The 21513-nt window shown below is 42.9% G+C and overlaps 1 protein-coding gene across 5 annotated transcripts in view; it reads left to right on the top strand.

Annotated features, from left to right (window-relative positions):
* The first annotated feature begins 479 nt into the window (after positions 1-479).
* Zfp326 (zinc finger protein 326) overlaps positions 480-21513 on the top strand; it is a 40725-nt gene continuing 19691 nt past the window's right edge. The window contains exons 1-7 of one of the 5 annotated variants that reach the window (XM_039092633.2): positions 2027-2191; positions 4220-4264; positions 10843-10878; positions 10973-11084; positions 13117-13522; positions 15863-16061; positions 20352-20463. In XM_039092633.2, coding sequence (XP_038948561.1) covers positions 2176-2191; positions 4220-4264; positions 10843-10878; positions 10973-11084; positions 13117-13522; positions 15863-16061; positions 20352-20463 — 926 coding nt within the window. In that variant the 5' untranslated portion in view covers positions 2027-2175. Of the gene's footprint in view, positions 2192-4219; positions 4265-10842; positions 10933-10972; positions 11085-13116; positions 13523-15862; positions 16062-20351; positions 20464-21513 lie in introns of those variants that run through there. The other 4 variants (XM_039092635.2, XM_039092634.2, XM_063273732.1 and 1 more) reach the window with 4 other exon arrangements.

The raw sequence follows: 21513 nt of genomic DNA, 5'->3' as shown, positions 1-21513 counted from the left end.
ACGCCCTCTCCTGGCCTCTACGGGCGCCTGCGCTTGTGCACATGTGCACACAGAGACAATGCACACTCATAACTGGACTGGACACTTAAGGGTTCTTTGGAAAGTTGGTTGGGTGGCAAAGGCACGTTTAGCTAAAGTGGACAGGGGTGGGAGATGAAGGCAGAGAATGTTTGGCTGAAGCAGACGCAGGTGAACGCATGTTCTGTTAAAGCACCGATGTGGAAGGACGCCGCCGGGTTGGTGTATCCCTGAAGTGTTTGTGGGTGAATGGAGCTGCCGTTTGTGACCTGTGAATTGAACTGCCGATTTCCAGACAACACAGAAAGGGAGTGGCTCCAAAGAATCTTTCTAAACAGCTCCCCTCCTCCCCACCCCTGTCCTTTCTGCTGGTGGTGGTGGTGGGCTAAAAAGGAGGTTAAAAGAGTTCAAGAACCATCATTAAAAATAGGTTTTGAAAAAATTAAAGTTACACATAATTTTTAAAAAGTCTTTATAAAGGAGACACACACACACGGGGGGGGGAGGGGGGAGAACAGGGAGAGGGGGAGAGAGATACCGGGAGAAGGCAAGGGTCAGGCAGTATTTCCACCTTTTGTTTGTGCTCTGTCAGATCTACTTCTGGTTGTGTGGGAACTACATGACCAGATTTGCATCTTGATCACTTGGGCCCGAGTGAGGCTGAAGGGCAGAGAAATCAAGAGTTTTGCAGGGAGGCAGTGAGTGTCCTAGCTCAGGTAGTGGCCGCGCAAATGGAAAAGGCAGGGGCGGACTTAAGATATTTTAGGTGGCAATATGATGATCAAAGGCTCCATTTGTGTGTGGATTGGAAGTGGGAGGCTGGAGGAGCAGTATTAGTGGGCGGTTGCGCGTGGTGAACTGCCGGAAGAATCCGAGAATAAGCAGGTCTGAGAAGGGAAATTGTGAGTTCGGTTTTCAACACGTTCAGCCCAGGTGAACAGAAAACGTGTGGGAGGGGAGAAGAGAAGGAATCAGGGAAAGGGTGGAGAACCGGATGAGTCAAGGAGGGTGGAGGAGGAAGACGATGAGCAGGACACAAGGCCGTGCCCAGATTTCCGTGCCCAGATTTGGGGCTACTGTGGTACACCTTGCTGTGCTTCCCGTTTTATTTCCTGCTTCCTCCGAACGGGATTTAGCAAATGGGTTGAACCCCGAAAAAGTGCTTAGAATTTGACTTCTGGCTTCCTATCTGGTAACCAATTTGTTGTCACCGCCATTTGCTCTGTGAAAACAGAAAGAAAATTAAGTTATTTAAAACTGTGGTTCAAGACCAAAATAGTCTTCCCATAGTGTTCCTGAGTGAATACCTTTGTGTCTGCTCCAACACGATTTTTTTTTTCTTTTTTTTCGGAGCTGGGGACCGAACCCAGGGCCTGCAAGCGCTCTACCACTGAGCTAAATCCCCCAACCCCTCCAACACATTTTTTAAAGTGGAATAATCTCTGTCTCTCTGTCTGTCTCCCTCTCTCTTTCACTGTCCTTGGAGCTGTGGACTACTTTCTTCCTGCCAAATCTTTCCCATCTGCGAACTTTCACAGCTGTTTTACACCTTAAACCCCAGCAGTGGCTAGCAGCCTGTCTGGGGATAGTCTCATGATCGTTTCGTATTTGGCAATCTGGGCTCCTGTGCACGCCCCACACTTCTGTGTGTGTCAGAGGAAGGAACTCCATAAGAACTTGGAATCTCTCCTCCACACTCCTCCAGCCAACAGAAGCCAAAGGTCGCCATGTGATTTGGTGAGTTCGTGCAAGAGAAAGAAAAGTACTCCCTCCTGGACCCCGTCGCTCTTGCCAGGCTCCAACATGGCCGGCCAAACGGAGTCCTTCCAGAACATCCCTCTCCAGCCTTCCGCGCTCCCGTTTCACCTTCCGTCCGCCGCGCTCCCCAGGGTCAGGACCCAGGAGCCAGACAACCGCCTCGCTTCCCGACCCCCACGCGAGACCCGCCCACCGCCTCGCGTCCGCCAATCGAAGGCCGTTCTGAGGCGACTGGCAGGCCCGTCCGGCCCCGCCCCCAGCCTCGCTGTGGCCTGCGGCTTCCCGGCCAGTAGCGCCGCTGTCGGTCGCGCGGGCCGATCGTGTGGACACCGTCGTGTCGCGGGCGCTTGCCTCGGGCCACAGCGCAGCGCCGGGACCGTCATCCCCGCGGCGTCGAGCATGGACTTCGAGGACGGTGAGCGGCGCGCGGGGCGGGCCGCCGCGGCGGGCGGGCGGGAGGGCGGCGGGCGGCCTGCGCCGGGGGTCTGTTTACCGCCTCAAGATGGCCGTGTGGCTTTGTTCTGTGGGCCGCGCGGCGGCCGCGGGCCGGGGCGGGAGCCCCGTGGTCCCGGAGCCGCACGCGAGGGTGCGGCCGACGGGAGCCTTGCTCCCTAGGGGGTCGGCCTCTCTGCGAGCCCCGCGGCCTCGCCCGCGGCCGCCTGCAACTTCCCGGCCTGGCCGAGCGGTGACCCAGCTCACGGGGCCCTCGGGGCAGCGACCCGGTGGCGGGTGGAGCCGGTCCTCACCGCGTTGCCCCGGGCTCTGGAATCTTGCTCGACACAGGCTGCCTCGGGCTCATGCGGTGCTTCTCTGTGAGGCGAGTAAAAAGGGCGTCCCTAAGCTTAGTTCCATCGAGGTGGGCTTCGCTTCCCTCAGAAGCAAAATCTGCAAGTTATTACCACGTAGCAGACCGGGCTGTTTGATATCTCACCTGCTTTACCTGCTTGTGAATACCTCATCTGAAACAGTTCCTTGACAGTAGTGCATCTTTATTTAAAGGATGGCGGTGGTGGGGCTTGTGTATGGATGCTGCCTAAGTTAGAATTCTGGCACGGCGAGCCCCAGATGCCCTTCACGTTCAGCTAGATCGGTGCACAGCACTCCTAGTTGGACTTGCTGATTAAATAAACCGATTTGTAAGGTTGCTTTTCAGACCTCTCTGCACTAGTTCTTACAGCCGTTCTGCCCAGGGCGGTGAAGTACAGTTAATTTGACATCTTCAGACCTTGCTCAACTTTTATAGGAATCAGTGTCACGATAAAGCGATCTATAGTAGTGACAGTGTTAGGAGACAGTTTAGGATTAAACTGGGTGTAATCTCCAGGAACTAGGTATTTCTAAATAAAACCGGTCCATTTCTTGTTATGGAAGCCTCTGCCTCCACCAGAAATGGACTTTGACACTGAATAAGGTGTGATTTTAGCATATGTTGTATTGCATGAACTTCTGATTTTTGATTTGCTACAAGAAGTTAAGGTTGTTAAGTGTAAGTATAGGAGAAAGAATCACCCCTTTCGGAGTACTTTTCAGTCGCTTTGAAGTAGTTTAGCTCTTCGGAATAGCTTGTGCTTTTAGTACTGGACTGTGACTCATTCTGATGTAGGTGACTCTAAATTACAACTCTTTGCAATAGCCAGAGTTGACATTGAAAAGAAAAAGTATGTTTTAGACCAAAGTTTGATGACACTACCAACGTATGTGGTGTGCCAGAAGTTAACCTTGTAGTGTGTGTGCAGAGTGAGGGGAGTCAGTCAGTGAGGAAATCCATTTTCTGTAGAGAATTGAAAAAATAGCTGTCAAATTTGGAGTGTTTGCTTTCACTATAATGATAACAAAAATAACAATGTTAGTGATAATCTCTTAACTGCCCATCCCTAGCCACCACTGCTGCAGTTGGGCTGTAGATTTGAGTATGTCTGAGTCTGAACCTGTCGTGTGCCAGGATTTGGTTATATCTAGAAACTCTATTAAATTCTGTTCTTTCAGTCTTTATTTGTTGAGTTAAATAAAGGCTTTACCATTATGCCTGGATGGATACAGCCCACACACTCATACATATATGCATATGTGTTTTTACACAAGCTTCTGAAGTATTTAGAGAGAACAGATGACGTGGTAAAACAAATGCTGACCTTGACACATTTGTATCCCACAAGATCAGTTTCCACATCCATCACCCTCTTTGAAAGTTTGTTTTACCTTTACTTGATGTAAATTAAATTAATACTGGGTCTCCTCTTTTGGCAGTTACAAATATGGACATAAACTAGTTTTTATATTGCCAGTAGGCAGGGAAGGAGTAATATGTTTCCCCACGTGCATATTTGTAGTTATTCGAACCCCAGTTTTTTTTGTAATTGATTTAATGACTGAGTAGATGAGTATGCAGATCTGGGCTTTGCTCACAGCACACTAATTCCTTGCTGTTTCTGTGTCTTCGTAGATTATGTGCACTCTACGTGCAGGAGTGCTTACCAGGACTTCAACGGTGAGTGTCCTCTCCCGTCTCCTTTTAACCTTGCTGAGCCGATATAGCTTGGCTTTTCTCCTCATATCCATGGAGACACAAATGTTAATGCAGGAAGCCCGTGCCACTTTGTTTCAGATGTTCTTTTGACTTTTGATTTATAAATCTCAGTGTTAATGTCAGACTAAATATAGCGTTTGTTTTTCTGGTGTGTGTGTGCGTGTGTGTGTGTGTGTGTGTGTGTGTGTGTGCGTGCGTGCGTGCGAGAGAGAGAGAGAGAGAGAGAGAGAGAGAGAGAGAGATTGTGAACATGTACACTTGCTAGAGTCTGAAGAAGCCATCCGGGTCTTCTGCCACACTGATGTCTCCAGTTCTGTGTACAGTGTTTGAACTTGGGATCAGAAGAAGAAGTTAGGTTACTTGGACTTTGCATCTGTTTTATTTTACATAGGATTCTTTACTTCTTACTACTTTCTCAGTGATAGATTTGCAGGAAACTGGCTGAATGACTTTTGTTGACAAGACATTGGTGTTGAGTTACATAGATTAAGTGGATTTCTATCTTGGTTCTAGGCAACTTTTGTTGTAATACATGTTGGCTTTGTTTTCGAGGCCATTTTCCCTGAGCAAATGTGTGATAGAAAGCTGTCCAGAGGAAACCGTAACGAGGCCTGGTTACTTGTTAACAAAGCCTGATGCTGGCTTGTGGTTAGCTGCAGCCGTAGGAGACAATGCAGAATGCCATGCATATTGTTTTGATAGTTAATATCGTTAAGACCCAAGATGATAACAGAAAAAGGAAGCACAGAATAATTTGGAGGTTAAACAAAACAAAACATTACATGAAACACACGGGGGAGTGGTAGATATGTTAAACTACCAGAGAAATGCAAAATCTAGCTGTCATATCAAATATCTATTCATGAAACCAAAGCAGATGGACTAGTAAAGTCTATACCATTAAAAATGTTTATGTGTGAGTGAGCCTGCTTTTCTGTGTGTATGCCATGTGTGCACAATGCTGTTGAACTCCAGAAGAAGGCATTGGGTCCCTGGAACTGGGTTACATGTGATTGCATGCAGCTTGATGTGGTGCTGGGAATCAAACCTGGGTCTCCTGTGAGAGCAGCAGGTGCTCTTGTCCTTACCTGCTGAGCCATCTTTCCAGGCCTGTTCTTATGGATATAGTTAATTTTTAGCATCTCTAAAAATTAAGAGGTACTTCAGATTTGAGAAAGGCTATTGTCATATAGAAAGTATTATGTATTTAATGAGTGCTGAAGAATCTATTTTTGAAGACAGCGATGTAGTAAAATTAACAGTTTAATTTTGTGTCAACATTAGGACAGATTAGAGGATGGAAAATTGGCTAAAGAAAATCTTAGTACATTTGTATGTATGGAAATGATGGTGCTCAGTTTAAAAAATGTTAAGGTGTTTCAGCAATTAGCTGAATGTAGAGGCTACTCATAGCGAGTAGAGAGCGGTTAAATGAAAGTGAGTCCACAATTCTAAAGTCGTAAGGTCAGTGGGTTTCTGAAACGACAGAAAGCTTTGCTGGAGAGTTAGTTGAGTTCTATAAAGGTAGTCCTCGGAATTCAGCATCACATAGGCCAAGTTTATTTCATTACTAATGTTAAAAAACTCCTTCGTGGGGTTGGGGATTAGCTCAGTGGTAGAGCGCTTGCTAAGGCCCTGGGTTCGTTCCCCAGCTCCGAAAAAAAAAGAAAAGGTCCTTCGTATTGCATCTTTTATATATATTTTAATATAACTCCAGGAGGGATTCGCCTCTGAAGATACTGTCATAGTACCATAGACACAAACGCTGCCTGCCACATGAGGATTGTTCAGGCTGTAGCCTAGACCTCTTGGTGCTTAATTCTAGGCAAAGGTCCCTAACTGTGGGCAGAGCACTCTGAATGAAAGATGTTGCTCTTACCTCTGGCTAATGTTCCCTACTTGAAAGTTCTTGGAGAGTGGGTTGGGGATTTAGCTCAGTGGTAGAGCGCTTGCCTAGCAAATGCAAGGCCCTAGGTTCGGTCCCCAGCTCCGAAAAATAGAAAAAAATAGAAAAAAGAAAGTACTTGGAGGTCTTAGTTGTTTGCATTTTATAAATGAGAAACTTCATTTCAGGGGTTTGGTTTGACTTCATTTAACAATACCTTTTTAGTACTTGTGTGTGTGTATCTGGGTAATGTTCTGAGTCTTGGGACTTACCTGTGAACAGAGTGGACAGATCCTTCCACCTCTGTGGAACTCATTTCCAGTCTGAAGGGATCAAACACACAGAATACAGTTTTAAAATAATGTATGTTAGAAGATAACAATTTTGAGGGAAAGGCCCAAGAAACAGATGACATCTGAGCATAGACTGAGAGGAGGTGAGTGGGGCTGCCGTCTGAAGAAAGACTGTAGCAGACTGTAGGAAACACGAACAGAGTTGTGTTGGCTCCACATGAAGCCAATAGTGTATGCTTAGCCTGGGGTTGGCTATCTTTCTACTGAAATAAAATAGAAGGCATGATACAGATTTCTCCACAGCGGGTTTTAGAAGAATTTTTATTTCTAGTCCTCCATGCTTTCCTTACTTCATACCTGTCTTATGTACATAGCAGATGGGAGAGAGAACATTCTTGGTAGAGGGAAACGGATGAACAAAGGTAGGACTGAATGAACGTCAGACAGGAAGAAGACTGGTTTGACCAGAATAGACTATTTTTGCTGAGCAATTCGAAGACAAGACTAGAGAGTCGAGGTATAGCCAAAAGGCATTGAAAAATCAAGGGCAATCTGCTTATACTCAAGAATCAACAGAAGACAAGTCCTGGAAGTGGTATATTAGTGAGCACCACAGATACAGGCATTCTTGGTAGAGGGAGCAGTGAGCGGAAACATGGGTCTATATCTGCTGTGTTCTGGAAACAGCAAGGAGCCCTTTGTAAGCTGAGTGGAACAAATGTTGTAAGGTAGTCCTTGGGGTTAAGAGGTGATGGGGCAGTGCATACATGGTTTCTCAACCTAGGCATTGCTGACATTTTGGATTCGCTGACAGTTTATAGGCTCATGTGTGCACCCTCATTTCGTGCAGTCACTGCAGACTGTTAAGTGCAGCATTCTTGGTCCCTGTGTGGTAGATGTCAGTACTGACACACCGAGTGTGAGAACTAGAAGTGTTTGTAGACATCCCCTGTGCTCCTTTGCAACTGTGAGAGGAAGGGAGGGGTGTGGCAGAGTTGCTTCTGGTTAGAAATACAAGCATGAGGACCTGAGTATGAATCCCACCACCCAAGTCAACAGTCGATATAGGAGCACTGTGACTTAGCCAAGGTTCAGCGAGAGACTATCTCAAGGGAATGAAACAAAGACAGTACAGCAAAACACTTGACGTTGTCCTCCGGTGTACACACACACACACACACACACACACACACACACACACACACACAGGTGCGGGGGAGGGAGAGAGAGTGATTGATTATAGGATTATACAGGTTATTTTAAGGCTTTGCCTTTTTTTTTTAAGTATTTATTTATTATATATAAAGATGGCTCTTAACTCCTGAGCCATCTCTCTAGCCATCTCTCTTTGCCTTTTAAATTGGCATAAAGTGGGAAACCATTATTGGACATGACTTATCTTATATTGTAACAATCGTTCTGGCTTTTATCTTTAGAATAAACAGAAGGGGAGTAAAAAGGAAGTAGGGGACTGGAGAGATGGCTCAGTGGTTAAGAGCACTGACTGCTTTTCTAGAGGTCCTGAGTTCAATTTCCAGCAACCACATGGTGGCTCACAACCATCTGTAGTAGAATCTGATGCCCTCTTCTGGTGTGTGTGAAGACAGATATATATATATATATATATATATATATATATATATATATATATATATATATAAAATCTTTTTAAAAAAATGGAAGTAGGAAAACCAGTTGGAAGACTTCGTGGTAATGTAGGTGAAGGTTAGAGTATTTGGCAGTATTATACAGGAGCAGGAAAGGCGTTCCAGTCAAGACCTAATATTACACAGCTAGTTCTTTTGATCATTCTTTAGTTTTGCTGGATATTCCACAACTCAGCATAGTATTTATATAATAGTGATTCAAGTAAATAGAATACATTTGATTCAAATTACTAGGGCAAATTTGTTTTTCTGGATAAATTACTTTCTCATTTAATGGTAAAGAGATAAAAGTCCTAATAGTTACATTTTGAAAATGGTTTTAAAATATATTTTGGTAAGCTGTGGGAAAAGTTATTTACAGGATTTCTTTCTCTATTAGTACACTGATTGTGTGTGATAGAAAGACTCCACCTTTAACTAATTACAGTATGTGAACAGTGAGTGAGAACTGCAGTGGTTAAGGAGCTCTCTGGGTATTCTGCACAGTGCCTGACCTGTAAGGGCTCAAAACATTAGTCATTCAGGGACCGTGCAGTGAAATAAACACAGAGATTGAAAAGTAAAAGCTAAGGTAGCCACTACTAACTCAGAAACAAGCAGAAGTAACTAACTTCCTGCCTTCTCTGTCCGGCTAAAGTTCACATTTAGGTTATTTTTTATGTTGAGGCCTTGCAAGAAATTTAATATTGATAATGCTATTTTCATCTTAAAATTGTCCTCTGTATGAGAGGTACAGGCATGTGACTTTCCAAATAGTGACAGGCTTTAGTATACAATATAAAAATCATATTAATATTTCCAAGTACTTAGGAAACTTTTAAGTGTTTGGTAGCTGTCAGGTTGGCAATGGTTGATACAAATTTTGAGTTTTTTCAGTTTAAAATTTGAATTATGTCATTAGCAGCAAATTGTTTTTTCTCTTTATAAGCAACAGTTTTATTGCATTTGTGAGAAAATGTCTGCTAAATGCCCATGTCTGAAATGCATGGGTTATAAAATGTGATTTATTCTTTGACAATTTCCTCAGCCTACTTCATGCACCCCTCTCCAGTCCATGATAGAGTCCTGACAAGTAACCACAGCTCCTGAGTTAGGAGGCCAGCGGCCGTGTCCCGTGCAGTAGCTAGCGTTGCACAGCACTCCTGATTCTGTGGCTCTTACCTTCTTTCTGCCCTGTCTTCAGGGTGCTGCCGAGCCTTGCAGGGGAGTACACTAATGTGCACATAGGGTTGTGTGCTCTGTACCTGATCGTTAATCTCTCCATTACCTACTGCCCACTATAAAAAGGAGCTTCTCTGACCAAGGATGTAGGAGCAGCACCATCCTGTGGGTATAAATGTAAATGTTAGAAGGCGTTTGCACCAATGCCATTCAATGAAACCACAGTAAGGAATAGGCTCCTACGGCCTGTTACTCAGTTATGGGCCTTTGGCCAGTTTAGAGTATCATGAAAACCGTAATTTCTCCTTCCATTCTTCCTACTGAAAAGTATCCTTTATAAAAACTACTTAATGCTACCCGGCTTTTCTTTTTTTTTTTTTTTTTCTTTTTTCTGTTTTTCGGAGCTGGGGACCGAACCCAGGGCCTTGCGCTAGCTAGGCAAGCGCTCTACCGCTGAGCTAAATCCCCAACCCCCTACCCGGCTTTTCTTGGAGAGAGCTGGTACTTTGGTGTGTAGCACAATTGCTTCAAGTGCATTTCCTGTTTGATTACATTGAGTAACAAAAGATACAATTAAATCACAATTAACAATCATTCCATCAAGGGCATTTTCAAGCAAAGGTGATGTAAAACTTGGTTGTTTTTCGTGTGTGTGTGTGTGTGTGTGTGTGTGTGTGTGTGTGTGTGTGTGTGAGAGAGAGAGAGAGAGAGAGAGTTTTTCGTGTGTGTGTGTGTGTGTGTGTGTGTGTGTGTGTGTGTGTGTGTGTGTGAGAGAGAGAGAGAGAGAGAGAGAGAGATATTTAACGGGCTGCTAGATTAGCCTGGTGCTTCATACTTCCTTGATTGGTACTGAAACACCAGTTACCTACAGTGTTTATATACTTTTTAATGCAAATGCTATAAAAAGGCAAATAATAGTTTTGGCCTCATGGATTCCTGGAAAGGGTCTCAGGAACACTGGTCAGCAGGCTCTTCTATGGCAACTGCTCCTCTTTTTTTTTTTTTTTTTTCCGGAGCTGGGGACGGAACCCAGGGCCTTGAGCTTGCTAGGCAAGTGCTCTACCACTGAGCTAAATCCCCAACCCCGCAACTGCTCCTCTAAGATGCTTTAAGAATTAGAAAGTTTCTGGTTATCTGTGATGATGTGTGTTTTTAGTCCCAACACTCCAGAGGCAGAAGCAGGCAGATCTACTTGAGTTTGAGGCCAGCCTGGTCTACAAAGTGGGCTTCAGGAAGGACAGCCAGGGCTACAACGAGAAACCCTGTCTTGAAAAAAAAAATTATGGGCTGGCAGCATGTCTCAGCTCACTTGCTGCCAAGCTTGTCCGTTTGAATTTGTGGCACATGCGCGTGCACACACACACACACACACATACACACACACCCCACAAATAACAATTAGAAGTGAGGATGAGGCCACAACAGCAGACTGTTGTGGTACTGTATAAAACCTATAAGAATTTTTGTGTTTAATGAAACATTTTGTGGAGAAAATGCTGTATTTTACTAATAGTCTCTTGTTGACTCTTTCAGGAATGGATCGTGATTATGGCCCTGGATCTTATGGAGGTCTGGCATTCAAGGATATTTATCTAAAAATTCTTCTTTTGAGTGCCAGTAAAGGTGAGCAGCATTTAATTTTTTTCTTTTTAAACTCTTATAGGGCTGGATCGTGACTATGGCCATGGATCCTATGGGGGTCAAAGATCCATGGATTCCTACCTAAACCAGTCCTATGGCATGGACAATCACAGTGGTGGTGGTGGGGGTAGCAGGTAATAAATTGCTTAATCACTTGGCCAAATAATTAGACAGCTATAAGATTCTGGATGTGTTAAGTATATTCCTTAGGCGTTTATGATACTTGAATTTTGTTGGTATTGAATACTCACCTTAAATATTTAAAGATGCTAATTAATGGGCATATGATTTTCCTCAGTCTCACTGGCAGACATTTTAGGAGGATAGCATTATTCTTTATTTCAGCAGACTAGAGTAATGCATTCCTTAGTAGTGGACACTTTAAAAAGAACTTCTTCTTTTAATTCCTTATCAGTCAAAATGTCTTGATGAAACGATACAAAATATTATTGGAAATATTTATGTGTGAATTATTGTTTTTAATTGTTAAAAAAAGATTTTTGGTTTGTTTTTTGTTTTTGTTTTTGTTTTTTTCTGATGTGGGCATTGTGTAACAGTAAAATTGCCTGCCTAGAGTGGCTTTACCTGAACCACTATAGTAGCTTTCAGTTTCTAAGAAATATTTAATTTTAATTTTAAAGCAAGTTTGAAGAGCATATTGTGGTAATAGAACGTGATTGTTAAATCACGTTGTTACAGGCAACTACTGGTTACATTTGGAACGCTTGTGCTTAAAAATGAGGGGTGTTGTATTTCAGCCTTGGACACCGTACCTTAACTACAGTCTAGACTGTGTTTCAGTGCTGACACTCTGTGGGGGTTAAGTCAGACAGCCACAGGCTTAGGGTTGCTCATATTTCTGTAACTTTAAAGGGGTCTGGTTTTTGAGATACAAAACTTGCTCCTAAATACAAACTAGTTGGACATCTGAGATCATCGTCCTTCATAAACTGAAGGTCAGGAGTCCTTAATGACGGGCTTGAGGGGTGCTTGCTTCTCTTTGTGCCTCAGGTGTGCCCCTGGGGTTTATAGCAGAGTAAAATGAAGAAGACAGTTAACTACTGTCCTTTGTAATGTTTGAAATGTGAGGTTGGAAAGTGAAGTAGTAGTTATGTGGCTACCAGGGTTCAGAATTAAATATAGCTTCAACTGAATGACCAATGTAACCTCATTTAAATGTTTTAGTGTATCAGTTATTGCCCTCTTACATTGTAAGTGTACTGTGCATAAAGTATTTCTGTAGCTGTTATTCATTTCCTGTGTAATTGTGAACTTTGAAAAAACTTTTAAGATAATAAGCAACTTCTGTAATCCTTGTTTTGGATTGTGATAAGTAAAATGATTTGCTTTTTTCTGTTGAGACAGTGTGCTTACCTTTTAGAGTAGTTTTATGCGATAGTTTTCTGATAGGAAATACTTTTCAAGTAATTGCAGGCATTATAAAATGTATTCTTTCTCATCTGCTTTGAAAAGTCACATGTAGAGGGTACACGTTAGTGGCCTCACTTTTACGTTTTACGTTCAGTCTTCTAGATTTGTTAGATATGCTGGTTATATCAGAGTGTTTAAGTGTATATTAGATATGCTGTCTCTATCAGAGTGCTTAAGGACTGGCCCTGACTTTATACCTGAGCTAATTCCTCAGCTTTGGCTATTCCAGTCAGCATGAGGCAGTTTTGTGATACGGATTATTGAGGTGCAAAGGATCAGTGTCACAAAGACTCCCTACCCCATTTATGCAGTCTTCAGTTTGTGTCCCTATGAAAAGCCAAAATATTGTAAATGTTTTGTAAGTTTCAGAATTAGGGAAGGATTCAAAGAAAGTTTAATTAGTTTGTGAACTTTAGCAAATAATCTTTTCTAAGACTAGGGCTGGGCTTTAATTGTTAGACAGACGAATCTTATTAAAACGAAGCTGCTAAAAGGCAGAGTCTAAAACCAAGGTTAACTGAGCTCAGTTCTATTTAGGAACGGACTCAAGGCTTTCTGTCTGTCTCGTGGTGGACTGCCCAGCCCTAATCAGCTGTGAGCAAAAGTAGGACTATGAACCACTATGCTATATAAATGAATTTTAGTTGATAAATGTCGTCTGATAACTTGTCTTTTGAATTGTCTAACATTAGTAAGCTTACTTTTGTTTTTTCCCTCACTGTGCAACTTTTCCAGGTTTGGACCTTATGAGTCTTACGACTCCAGGTCTTCTCTGGGTGGGCGAGATCTGTACAGATCTGGCTATGGTTTTAATGAACCCGAACAAACCCGCTTCGGAGGTAGTTATGGTGGTCGATTTGAGAGCTCCTACCGGAATAGCCTTGACTCTTTCGGAGGTAGAAACCAGGGCGGGTCTAGCTGGGAAGCACCTTACTCCCGTTCAAAATTGAGGCCTGGGTTTATGGAGGACAGAGGAAGAGAGAATTACTCTTCCTACAGCAGTTTTTCTTCACCCCATATGAAGCCTGCACCTGTAGGCTCTCGGGGGAGAGGAACGCCTGCTTATCCTGAAAGTCCGTTTGGAAGCAGAAACTATGATGCTTTTGGAGGACCATCAACAGGCAGAGGCCGAGGCCGAGGAGTAAGTACAACAGAGTCTTTTCAGATTCTTTTCAATAGTCACTCTTTTAAACCCTTTCCAGACCATGGTTCTCAACAAGAGCAAACACTGTTTGTCCCAGTGTGTCTTAACTAGAAGCTGAGTCACAACATTTTAGGTTGACTGCAAGTTTTCCACACCTCAGAAAATAAGTTGCAGTGAGATGATTATTCATGGCGCTATCTCAAATCTCCCTTTATGTAAAAGGTGAGGACATTAGGCTTGTGGTCTAAAAGGGGTTAAAAGGAGTTGCATTTTTTCTTGTAAACACTAGCAGTTTTGCTAGTGAGATAGTTGCTGGATTGCTGTAAAAGGTACCTACCCTTTCTGAGCTTCTGAGTAGGTTAAAGGTGCAATGTATGATACACTCTCTGTCCTTCCTAACTAAACTCTAGCAAATGGAATCCCTTCAAGGTTCCGTGTTTCCTGTTAAACACCTGAGATCAAAGGTCAGTGATAGATGAGGAAAGCTTAACTATGGTTTCATGGTGAAGAAGCTGAAGTGTATTCTAGATGGCAGGATGATTCCAGTCAATACTGTTTTGCTAACTTGCTCTCTTACTGTATGTCCTATTGGCCACTGTTTAATTTCCCCTAGCTCTATTGAGAAAGACTCTTACTTGTATATACATTTATGGTACCTTCCTAGGAAGTAATATTTTGCAAGTTATTGCCTAACTGGATAAATACACTAGCTTATAGGTGTTTAATTTCAGAATATAGTGTAACAATTACACTTTGTGGTCTTGGGTAACTTGGTGATAAATTTTTACCTATTTAGGGTGTATAGATTATGGGATTATGTAGTTTGGTCATACAAATACTATTGTATACTTATATTTTCATAGTGTAAGATGTTTATCAAAGTCAGTTGTGTTTATTCTTGCAGAAGAAAGTGTCTTGAGAACAGCTGTAGTAGGGCACTGACTGTTGGTTCTGACTGTTTTAGCCTTTGATCATCACTGTAGTTTGTCTTGTAGGAATTTTGCATTTTTAACAGTTACTCTGTACTTACATAAAATGCATTGCACCTTTAATGTTTGCACTAAAGGTTTTCTGATGTGACCATATAAATGACATGAGACATTTATGTAACTCTCGCAGGTTAGATAGATATTTCTAATCATGTTACTATGGAAGCAGCAGCGTTAGTGCTCCATACGTGATGATTTGTAGGTCAGTTCAAAGTAGTTGGAATAGTAGGCTTTGGGTTTTGAAATTGAAAATACATTCTAGTTTGAAAATTTGGAAAAATATTTATTATCTTGTGTGCTGTATAATTTTAGGCAAAGGATTTTTTCTTAATGAAGACTCAGGCATCTATTCTGTTTCTTTGATGGGGAAACTGAGCACTTTGTATTTACCGTCCTCGTCTGAGTGGACTTCTCTCTCCTTCCTTCTATTAGCCAAGTGTATGAGCTCGCAGGATCTTCCTCTTAACTCACTCGTACGGTTCCCATTGGGACCTTCTCTTTAGATTACTCCACAGGCTTTCCCTTCGGAAAGTAAGACTAGCAGAATAAATGTCTGTGCACATGGCCTCTTGGTCTAGTGGAGTTGATAATGGTAAGAGCAGAGGAAGGGGGCAGAGTCGTGTGTGGTATGACTTTGTAAACTTCTGTGTCTTGGGCTGCTGGGGTCAGGGAAGACTGACTGGGCGTCAGTCAGATGCAGTCTCAGGGAAGACTGACTGGGCGTCAGTCAGATGCAGTCTCAGGGAAGACTGACTGGGCGTCAGTCAGATGCAGTCTCACGAAGGGTCTTGGGGGCTGATGCTTGCCCTGCCTTAACCCTCCTCCTTGGGAGCTGATGCTTGCCCTGCCTTAACCCTCCTCCTTCCTGCTGAGGTTCCATCTCGTCTTCTCACTCCCGTTTGCAGCAGGGAGGAATCCTAAATGACTCTTTATTTCAAACTACAAATATGATCATCTCTGGGTATGTTAGTTTTAAGCAGGTTTTAGTAAAATAAAGCTTTCTTCTTTGATGGGAACTCTGAAGAAGAGTTGTCAGAGAGTTGTACAGGTGATGACCTTCTGACAGGCACACGGTGTTTATGATCTCAAATAACTCTGAACTGCAAAAATTAAAAGCAATAGGACACACCCACCAATGCAATACTGGACATTCTAATTCATTGGAATTAAGTTCATGTAATAATTTTTAAAATTCGTATATGTGCTTTCTCAGAGTGGACATGTAAATTCAGTTACGTTCCACAGAACGTTCAGGTGAAAACTAGAAAATAGACGACTAACGAATTATGTTAATTCATATTTTAGCCACTGACATTATGCTAATGTTTCTTGATTTCACAAATTGCAGCACATGGGTGATTTTGGAAGCTTCCATAGACCTGGAATTATTGTTGACTATCAGAACAAACCTGCCAATGTGACGATTGCTACTGCAAGAGGAATAAAAAGGAAAATGATGCAAATATTTATTAAGCCCGGGGGAGCCTTTATCAAGAAACCCAAGCTAGCAAAGCCGATGGATAAGATGAACCTCAGCAAATCACCTAGTAAGTGAGAACCGCTGCCCAGGGCGCGTGACGTTGTCAGCGCTCACTCCGTGGTGATGGCCAGTGTCCTGTAGGAAAGTGCCCAGGAGTTACCACTGGGAATGGGCCTGCGAGTCCCCTTATGTAGTTATTATCCAGTTGTTACTGTTCAAATGTATGTTTGATTGTTCTTTATGTATGTATGTACATGGGAATGTGCCTCCCACAGCATGCATGTGGAGGGCAGACTACACCCTGCAGGAGTTACTTCTGTTATTCCACTGTAGAGGTCCCAGGAATTGACCTCAGGTTGTCAGGCATGGTGACAGGAGCCGTTCCTGGCTCATCCATTGTCAGCCCTCAAATGTACCTTTAAAATTAACATGCACTGGTCAATTTATTTTTCTCTGAGCCTTAGTTACCCTCCTACCCCTTGCTCTCTCTTTTTTTTTTTGGTTCTTTTTTTCGGAGCTGGGGACCGAACCCAGGCCTTGCGCTTCCTAGGTAAGCGCTCTACCACTGAGCTAAATCCCCAGCCCCCTTTCTCTCTTTCTTGAGACAAGGTCTTACTATATAGTTCTGGATGGCCTAGAACTTGACATGTAGACCAGGCTGGCCTTGAACTCACAGAGATTCACTTGTCTCTGCCTTCTGAGTGGTAGGATTAAAGGAATGTACCATTACACCCAGCATCATGTATTTTTTAAAAGGCTTTGCCGATGACTTAGATTCAGACTCCTTTCTTGGGATGTTATATTTATTGTTGGAGGAGTATGTGTCATAATGTACAGAACTCTGTCAGGACAAAGGGAAGAAAAATTCCCTTGTCCTTGGCATTAGGTCATAGGTTTCCTCTAGAAAATTAGTTTGCTGTTAGTCTTCTGGAGATGGTATCTCTTAGAGATAATCATATTTCTGTTACTACAAAGTTGGAAAATTCAAGCCCATATGAAGATGGGAATAAGAGAATTTATACTAGTGCCAAGGGGTGTGACAACCTAGCAATAAGCTGAAAATGAAAAAAATTTACACTTTACAATTCGCAGTTTTAATTCAAACAAAGAGCTACTGGCCCAAGGACTGATACATATGGATCTGTGGGAGAGAGGGAGCATGTATATGACCCACCGGTTTTAACAAGGCTGTGGGGACTGACTATTGAGAGCAGGAGAGAGCAGTCTTTGTGTCGAGTGGTTGAACTGGCTGACATGCCTTACACAAATGCTAACATGAAAGAACCGCTTCCAAGAACAGGCTTCAAAACCTCTTAGCAGAAAGTGTAGTAAGTATTCATGATTCTGTATTTAACAAGAAATTTTTATACAGGACACCAAAAGCATGAGCAACAAATAAAAACAGAAACTAAATTTCATCAAAATTAAAACCTTTGTGCTTCAAAAGCCATCATGAGAAATTGCGTGTGGTGGTGTACACTTGTCATCTCAGGGGTTGGGAGCCTGAGTCAGAAAGATTGTGAGTTTGAAGTCATGTTGAGTACATAAGACTTTGTATCTTTCTTTTCTACTCTCTGCTGAGCCGTTTCACTACCTCCTTCTCCCTCTCTTTTGATTATGTTCTGTAGTCCTGGCTGGCTCAGTCCTGGCCTGTAGAATCTGAGAGGGTTTCCATTGCAAGGTGGTCAAGTTAGCTTTGGCCACACATAGACCAGCTCAGGGTAATCCTCCCGCACTGGGTCCTGATCCTTGGAATTATGGCCATTCATCAGTGTGCTTGGTAGTTGTGGAGAAATGTCTACACTGCTGTAAAAAGGTGAACAGTGAGGCCTGCACTTTGCAAAAGAGCCTGGCATCTGTCCCTGAGGTAGGAAGCTGATTGTACAACTCAGCAGTCCATCCTAGAGCTCTACCCAGGAACCGAGCGGGCAAGCAGGCCACACTAAAGCACGCACAGCTGTGTGCTATGCAGTGCTTTGACCAATGATGGACTGGATATACACAGAGTTGAACTGTAAAAATTAAAAACAGTAGGACACAATGTAATACTGGAGATTCTAATTCATTAGAATTAAGTTCATCTAATAATTTTTTTTTCTTTTTCTTTTTTTTCGGAGTTGGGGACCAAACCCAGGGCCTTGCGGTTGCTAGGCAAGCGTTCTACCACTGAGCTAAATCCCCAACCCCAAGTTCATGTAATAATTTTTAAAATTCGTATATGTGCTTTCTCAGAGTGGACAGGTAAATTCAGTTACGTTCCACAGAACGTTCAGGTGAAAACTAGAAAATAGACGACAAACGAATACAGAATAAGTTTTTGGCAGTATAAACAATACCATATTTTTCAAACTTGTTTGGAGAAAACTATAAATTTTTTAACCAAAACAACTTTAAAATCTGAACTTCTTATTGAGTAGTTTCACTGAAGGAATTGTTTTAAACAACAGTGATGCTAGTAAGAGTTCCTCCTAAAAGGAGAAAGGGAGCAGTCAACCCCAGAATAGTTTCTAATTAAATACATTTTAATTTAAAAGTAGGTGCTTATTATAATTTTGAAATACTGACAGTTTATTTGTTGTTTAATGTCTTATCTCCACTTAAATTAAGGATTAGTAAGTGTATACAATTTGATAAAAGCATGTTTTTAAATTTTTTTCTTTGTGGGGGTGCTTTTCCAGATTGATTTATATTTTATGGAACTGGAGTTAGGGTTAGCTGTGCGTGCGCTCTTAGGAGTGCTACGAATTGACGCCAGGCTCTTTGGAAGAAGACTCAGTGCTCTTAACTGTCTAGTGTCTCTCCAGCCAGCTCCAGATTGTAAGTGTTAGAGGTAACGTGGTATTTATTGAATGCTTCCTCACATGGCACTAGTTAGAGAGTGGACACACATTACTTGGTGTATTTTTAAGCCAAACTGAGGAGGGATAGGTATGTGTGTCGTGCTCTCCAGAGGACACATAGGTGATCGGCTTCCCGGGTCAGGCAGCCCTGGGACCTAGGCCTCTGCACCTGGACTTCCTTTCAGCTGTAGCAGACTTGCTTCATATTGTTTCCATCATTTATTTTCAGTTTGTTTAATTAGTTTGAATGTATTTATCCCATGCCTTGAACTTACTTTGTAGTGGAGGAGGAAGTTAAAGTCTACATGCTCCTGCCTCTGCCTCCGAGGTGCTTGGAATTATAGGCACAGGACACTGGACCTGATTGATTTATGTTTCGTGCTATGCATTTATGTATGTGTTGAGATGGTGAGAGGTACATGGCTCACATATGTGGAGACCAAGGGTCCACATCGGGCGTCTTCCTTAGTTTGTTTATTTGAAGCATGGTTTCCCACTGAACCTGGAACTTAGCAGTTTTGGTTGGTTGTTTGGCCAGCAAGCTCCAAAGATCCTTTTATGTCTGCCTCTCCAGTCCTGGAGTGACAAGTGTCTGCCACCTGCCCAGCTGTTTAACTGGGTGTCAGGGATCTGGACCCAGGCCTTTATGCCTGTGTGTGGCAGACATGGTACCTGCTGAGCTCCAGCTCCACAGCACCTCCCCTCCCCATCCCTCCGTGTGTGTGTGTGTGTGTGTGTGTGTGTGCGTCTGCGTCTGCGCACGTGCGTGTGCTGGATGCACGTGTGGTTACCAGTATCTGTGTGCATACGCAGAGAGCAGAGGATAGCTTTGGGTTTCTTGCTGTACCATTCTCTATCTTACGTCCTTGAGACAAACGCCTTCAGTGAGTCAGAAGTTAGACTGGTAGACCGTAAAGCCCACTCTCCTTTCCTCTTACCCCAAAGTGTTGTTGGGGTGTCAGGCACAGATGTGACCACCACCTGCTCTTTACACGAGTGCAGGAGGTAGACCCTCCACGCTTGTGCAGCAAGCGCTCTTACCCATCTCCTCAGCTTCCTTTTAATTGTAAAGAAGTTTTCTCAGGGTTGGAGAAATGGCTCAGTGGTCAGACTTCCTTCTGCAGAGGACGCAGTTGTGGTTCACAGCACCCACATGGCAGCCAGCCACTGTATAGAACTCCAGTTGCAGGTTCTGGCCTCCATGGACACTGCGTGTACATTATACATGTGGTCTATTTACATACGTGCAAACAAAAATACTCATACATAAAATAAAAATAATTGAAAAACTTTTTTCTAATTATAGACATTTTAACCTTATCATTAAAAATAGGAAATACAGTATTAGACCCTTTCTCTAGATTTATTGAATATAAAACACAAGAATAAGCAAAAAAAAGCAGATTTAAACAAAAATATGTAGTAAATGTCACATAGAAATGAAGCAGATATAGAAAATCACTCACTATGTATTAAAATGAAGGTTTTTTTTTCTCTTCTTTTTCCCCTAATCTTAGCAAAAACTGATCCTAAAAATGAAGAAGAAGAAAAGCGGCGAATTGAGGCTCGACGAGAGAAGCAAAGACGTAGACGAGAGAAAAACAGTGAGAAATACGGGGATGGATACAGGTTTGTGTCACTAAGTCAAAAGTGAGGCTTATTAAAAGGTGGATTGTTTTAAGCTAGATGCCTTTCCTAAGCATAGTGTCACATGCTGTAACCTCTGCTTACAACGCTATGCAGGCGCTTTGTTGATTTAGTGCGGACTGGATGGCACGCTGAGACCCCATCTCAAGACATTTCCTAAAATTGGCAGATATGTTTTATAGAATATGAAAAAGTTCAAATCAGCAGAGATTTGACTAAATTAAAGGGGTGGGGCTAGGGCTGCTGTAGAGTGTTTGCCTCTAGTACACAAAGCCTTGATGAAGTACTCAGTACTCAGTACTCAGTACTCAGTACTGCAGGAGCCGAGTACACCAGCGTAACTATAATCCCAGCACTTGAGTGGTGGATTTGACAGCAGCAACACTGTGACGCTCTTGACTAGGGCAGCTTGAGTTTTATTAGTGTGTGTCATTTCCAGTAGAGATGCCAGAGAAAATTCTGAAAGAGTGAGGAAAGAGTACGCACTGGTATCTTTAGATCTGGCACATGGGAAGGTCATGCTGTGGGCCTGGAGGCGGGTTGCTGGGTAAGAGTGTGTGCTGCACAGCACGAGACCCGCGGGAGACCCCATAACCTACAGAGTGGGTGTAGCAAGCGTGCCGTCAGCAGTGGGGGCGGGGCTGCTGAGCTTGCTGACTGCCTGCTCAGTTCATAGGAGATTTCCCTATGAGTTGTCCATGAACCCACAGGTACACAGATGTGTAAAGGACCCAGACAAGCACACTGATGAGTGCCCGCTCAGGGATGCCCAGCAGTGAACACAGTTGTGATGAGCAGACTGCGGTTACAGTAGCATGCAATTTAAAGATTTGATTAAACAACTAGTTTTAGAGTCAGTTTAGATCCTCGTATCCTATGTAGAGAAATTATAAATTTAAAAAAAAATGCAAAAGAAGAGTAAAACAAAGGATTTTCTTCTCTGTAACTTTTTTTTTCCAGGCTTAAGGTCAGTTGTATGAGAGAAATGATGAGGGCTGGGAAGGTGACTCATCAGTAAAAAGAATGTACTGC

This window comes from Rattus norvegicus, chromosome 14 (assembly GCF_036323735.1).
Source record: "Rattus norvegicus strain BN/NHsdMcwi chromosome 14, GRCr8, whole genome shotgun sequence".
Classification (NCBI taxonomy): Eukaryota; Metazoa; Chordata; class Mammalia; order Rodentia; family Muridae; genus Rattus; species Rattus norvegicus.
This window is presented reverse-complemented; position numbering and strand designations above follow the sequence as displayed.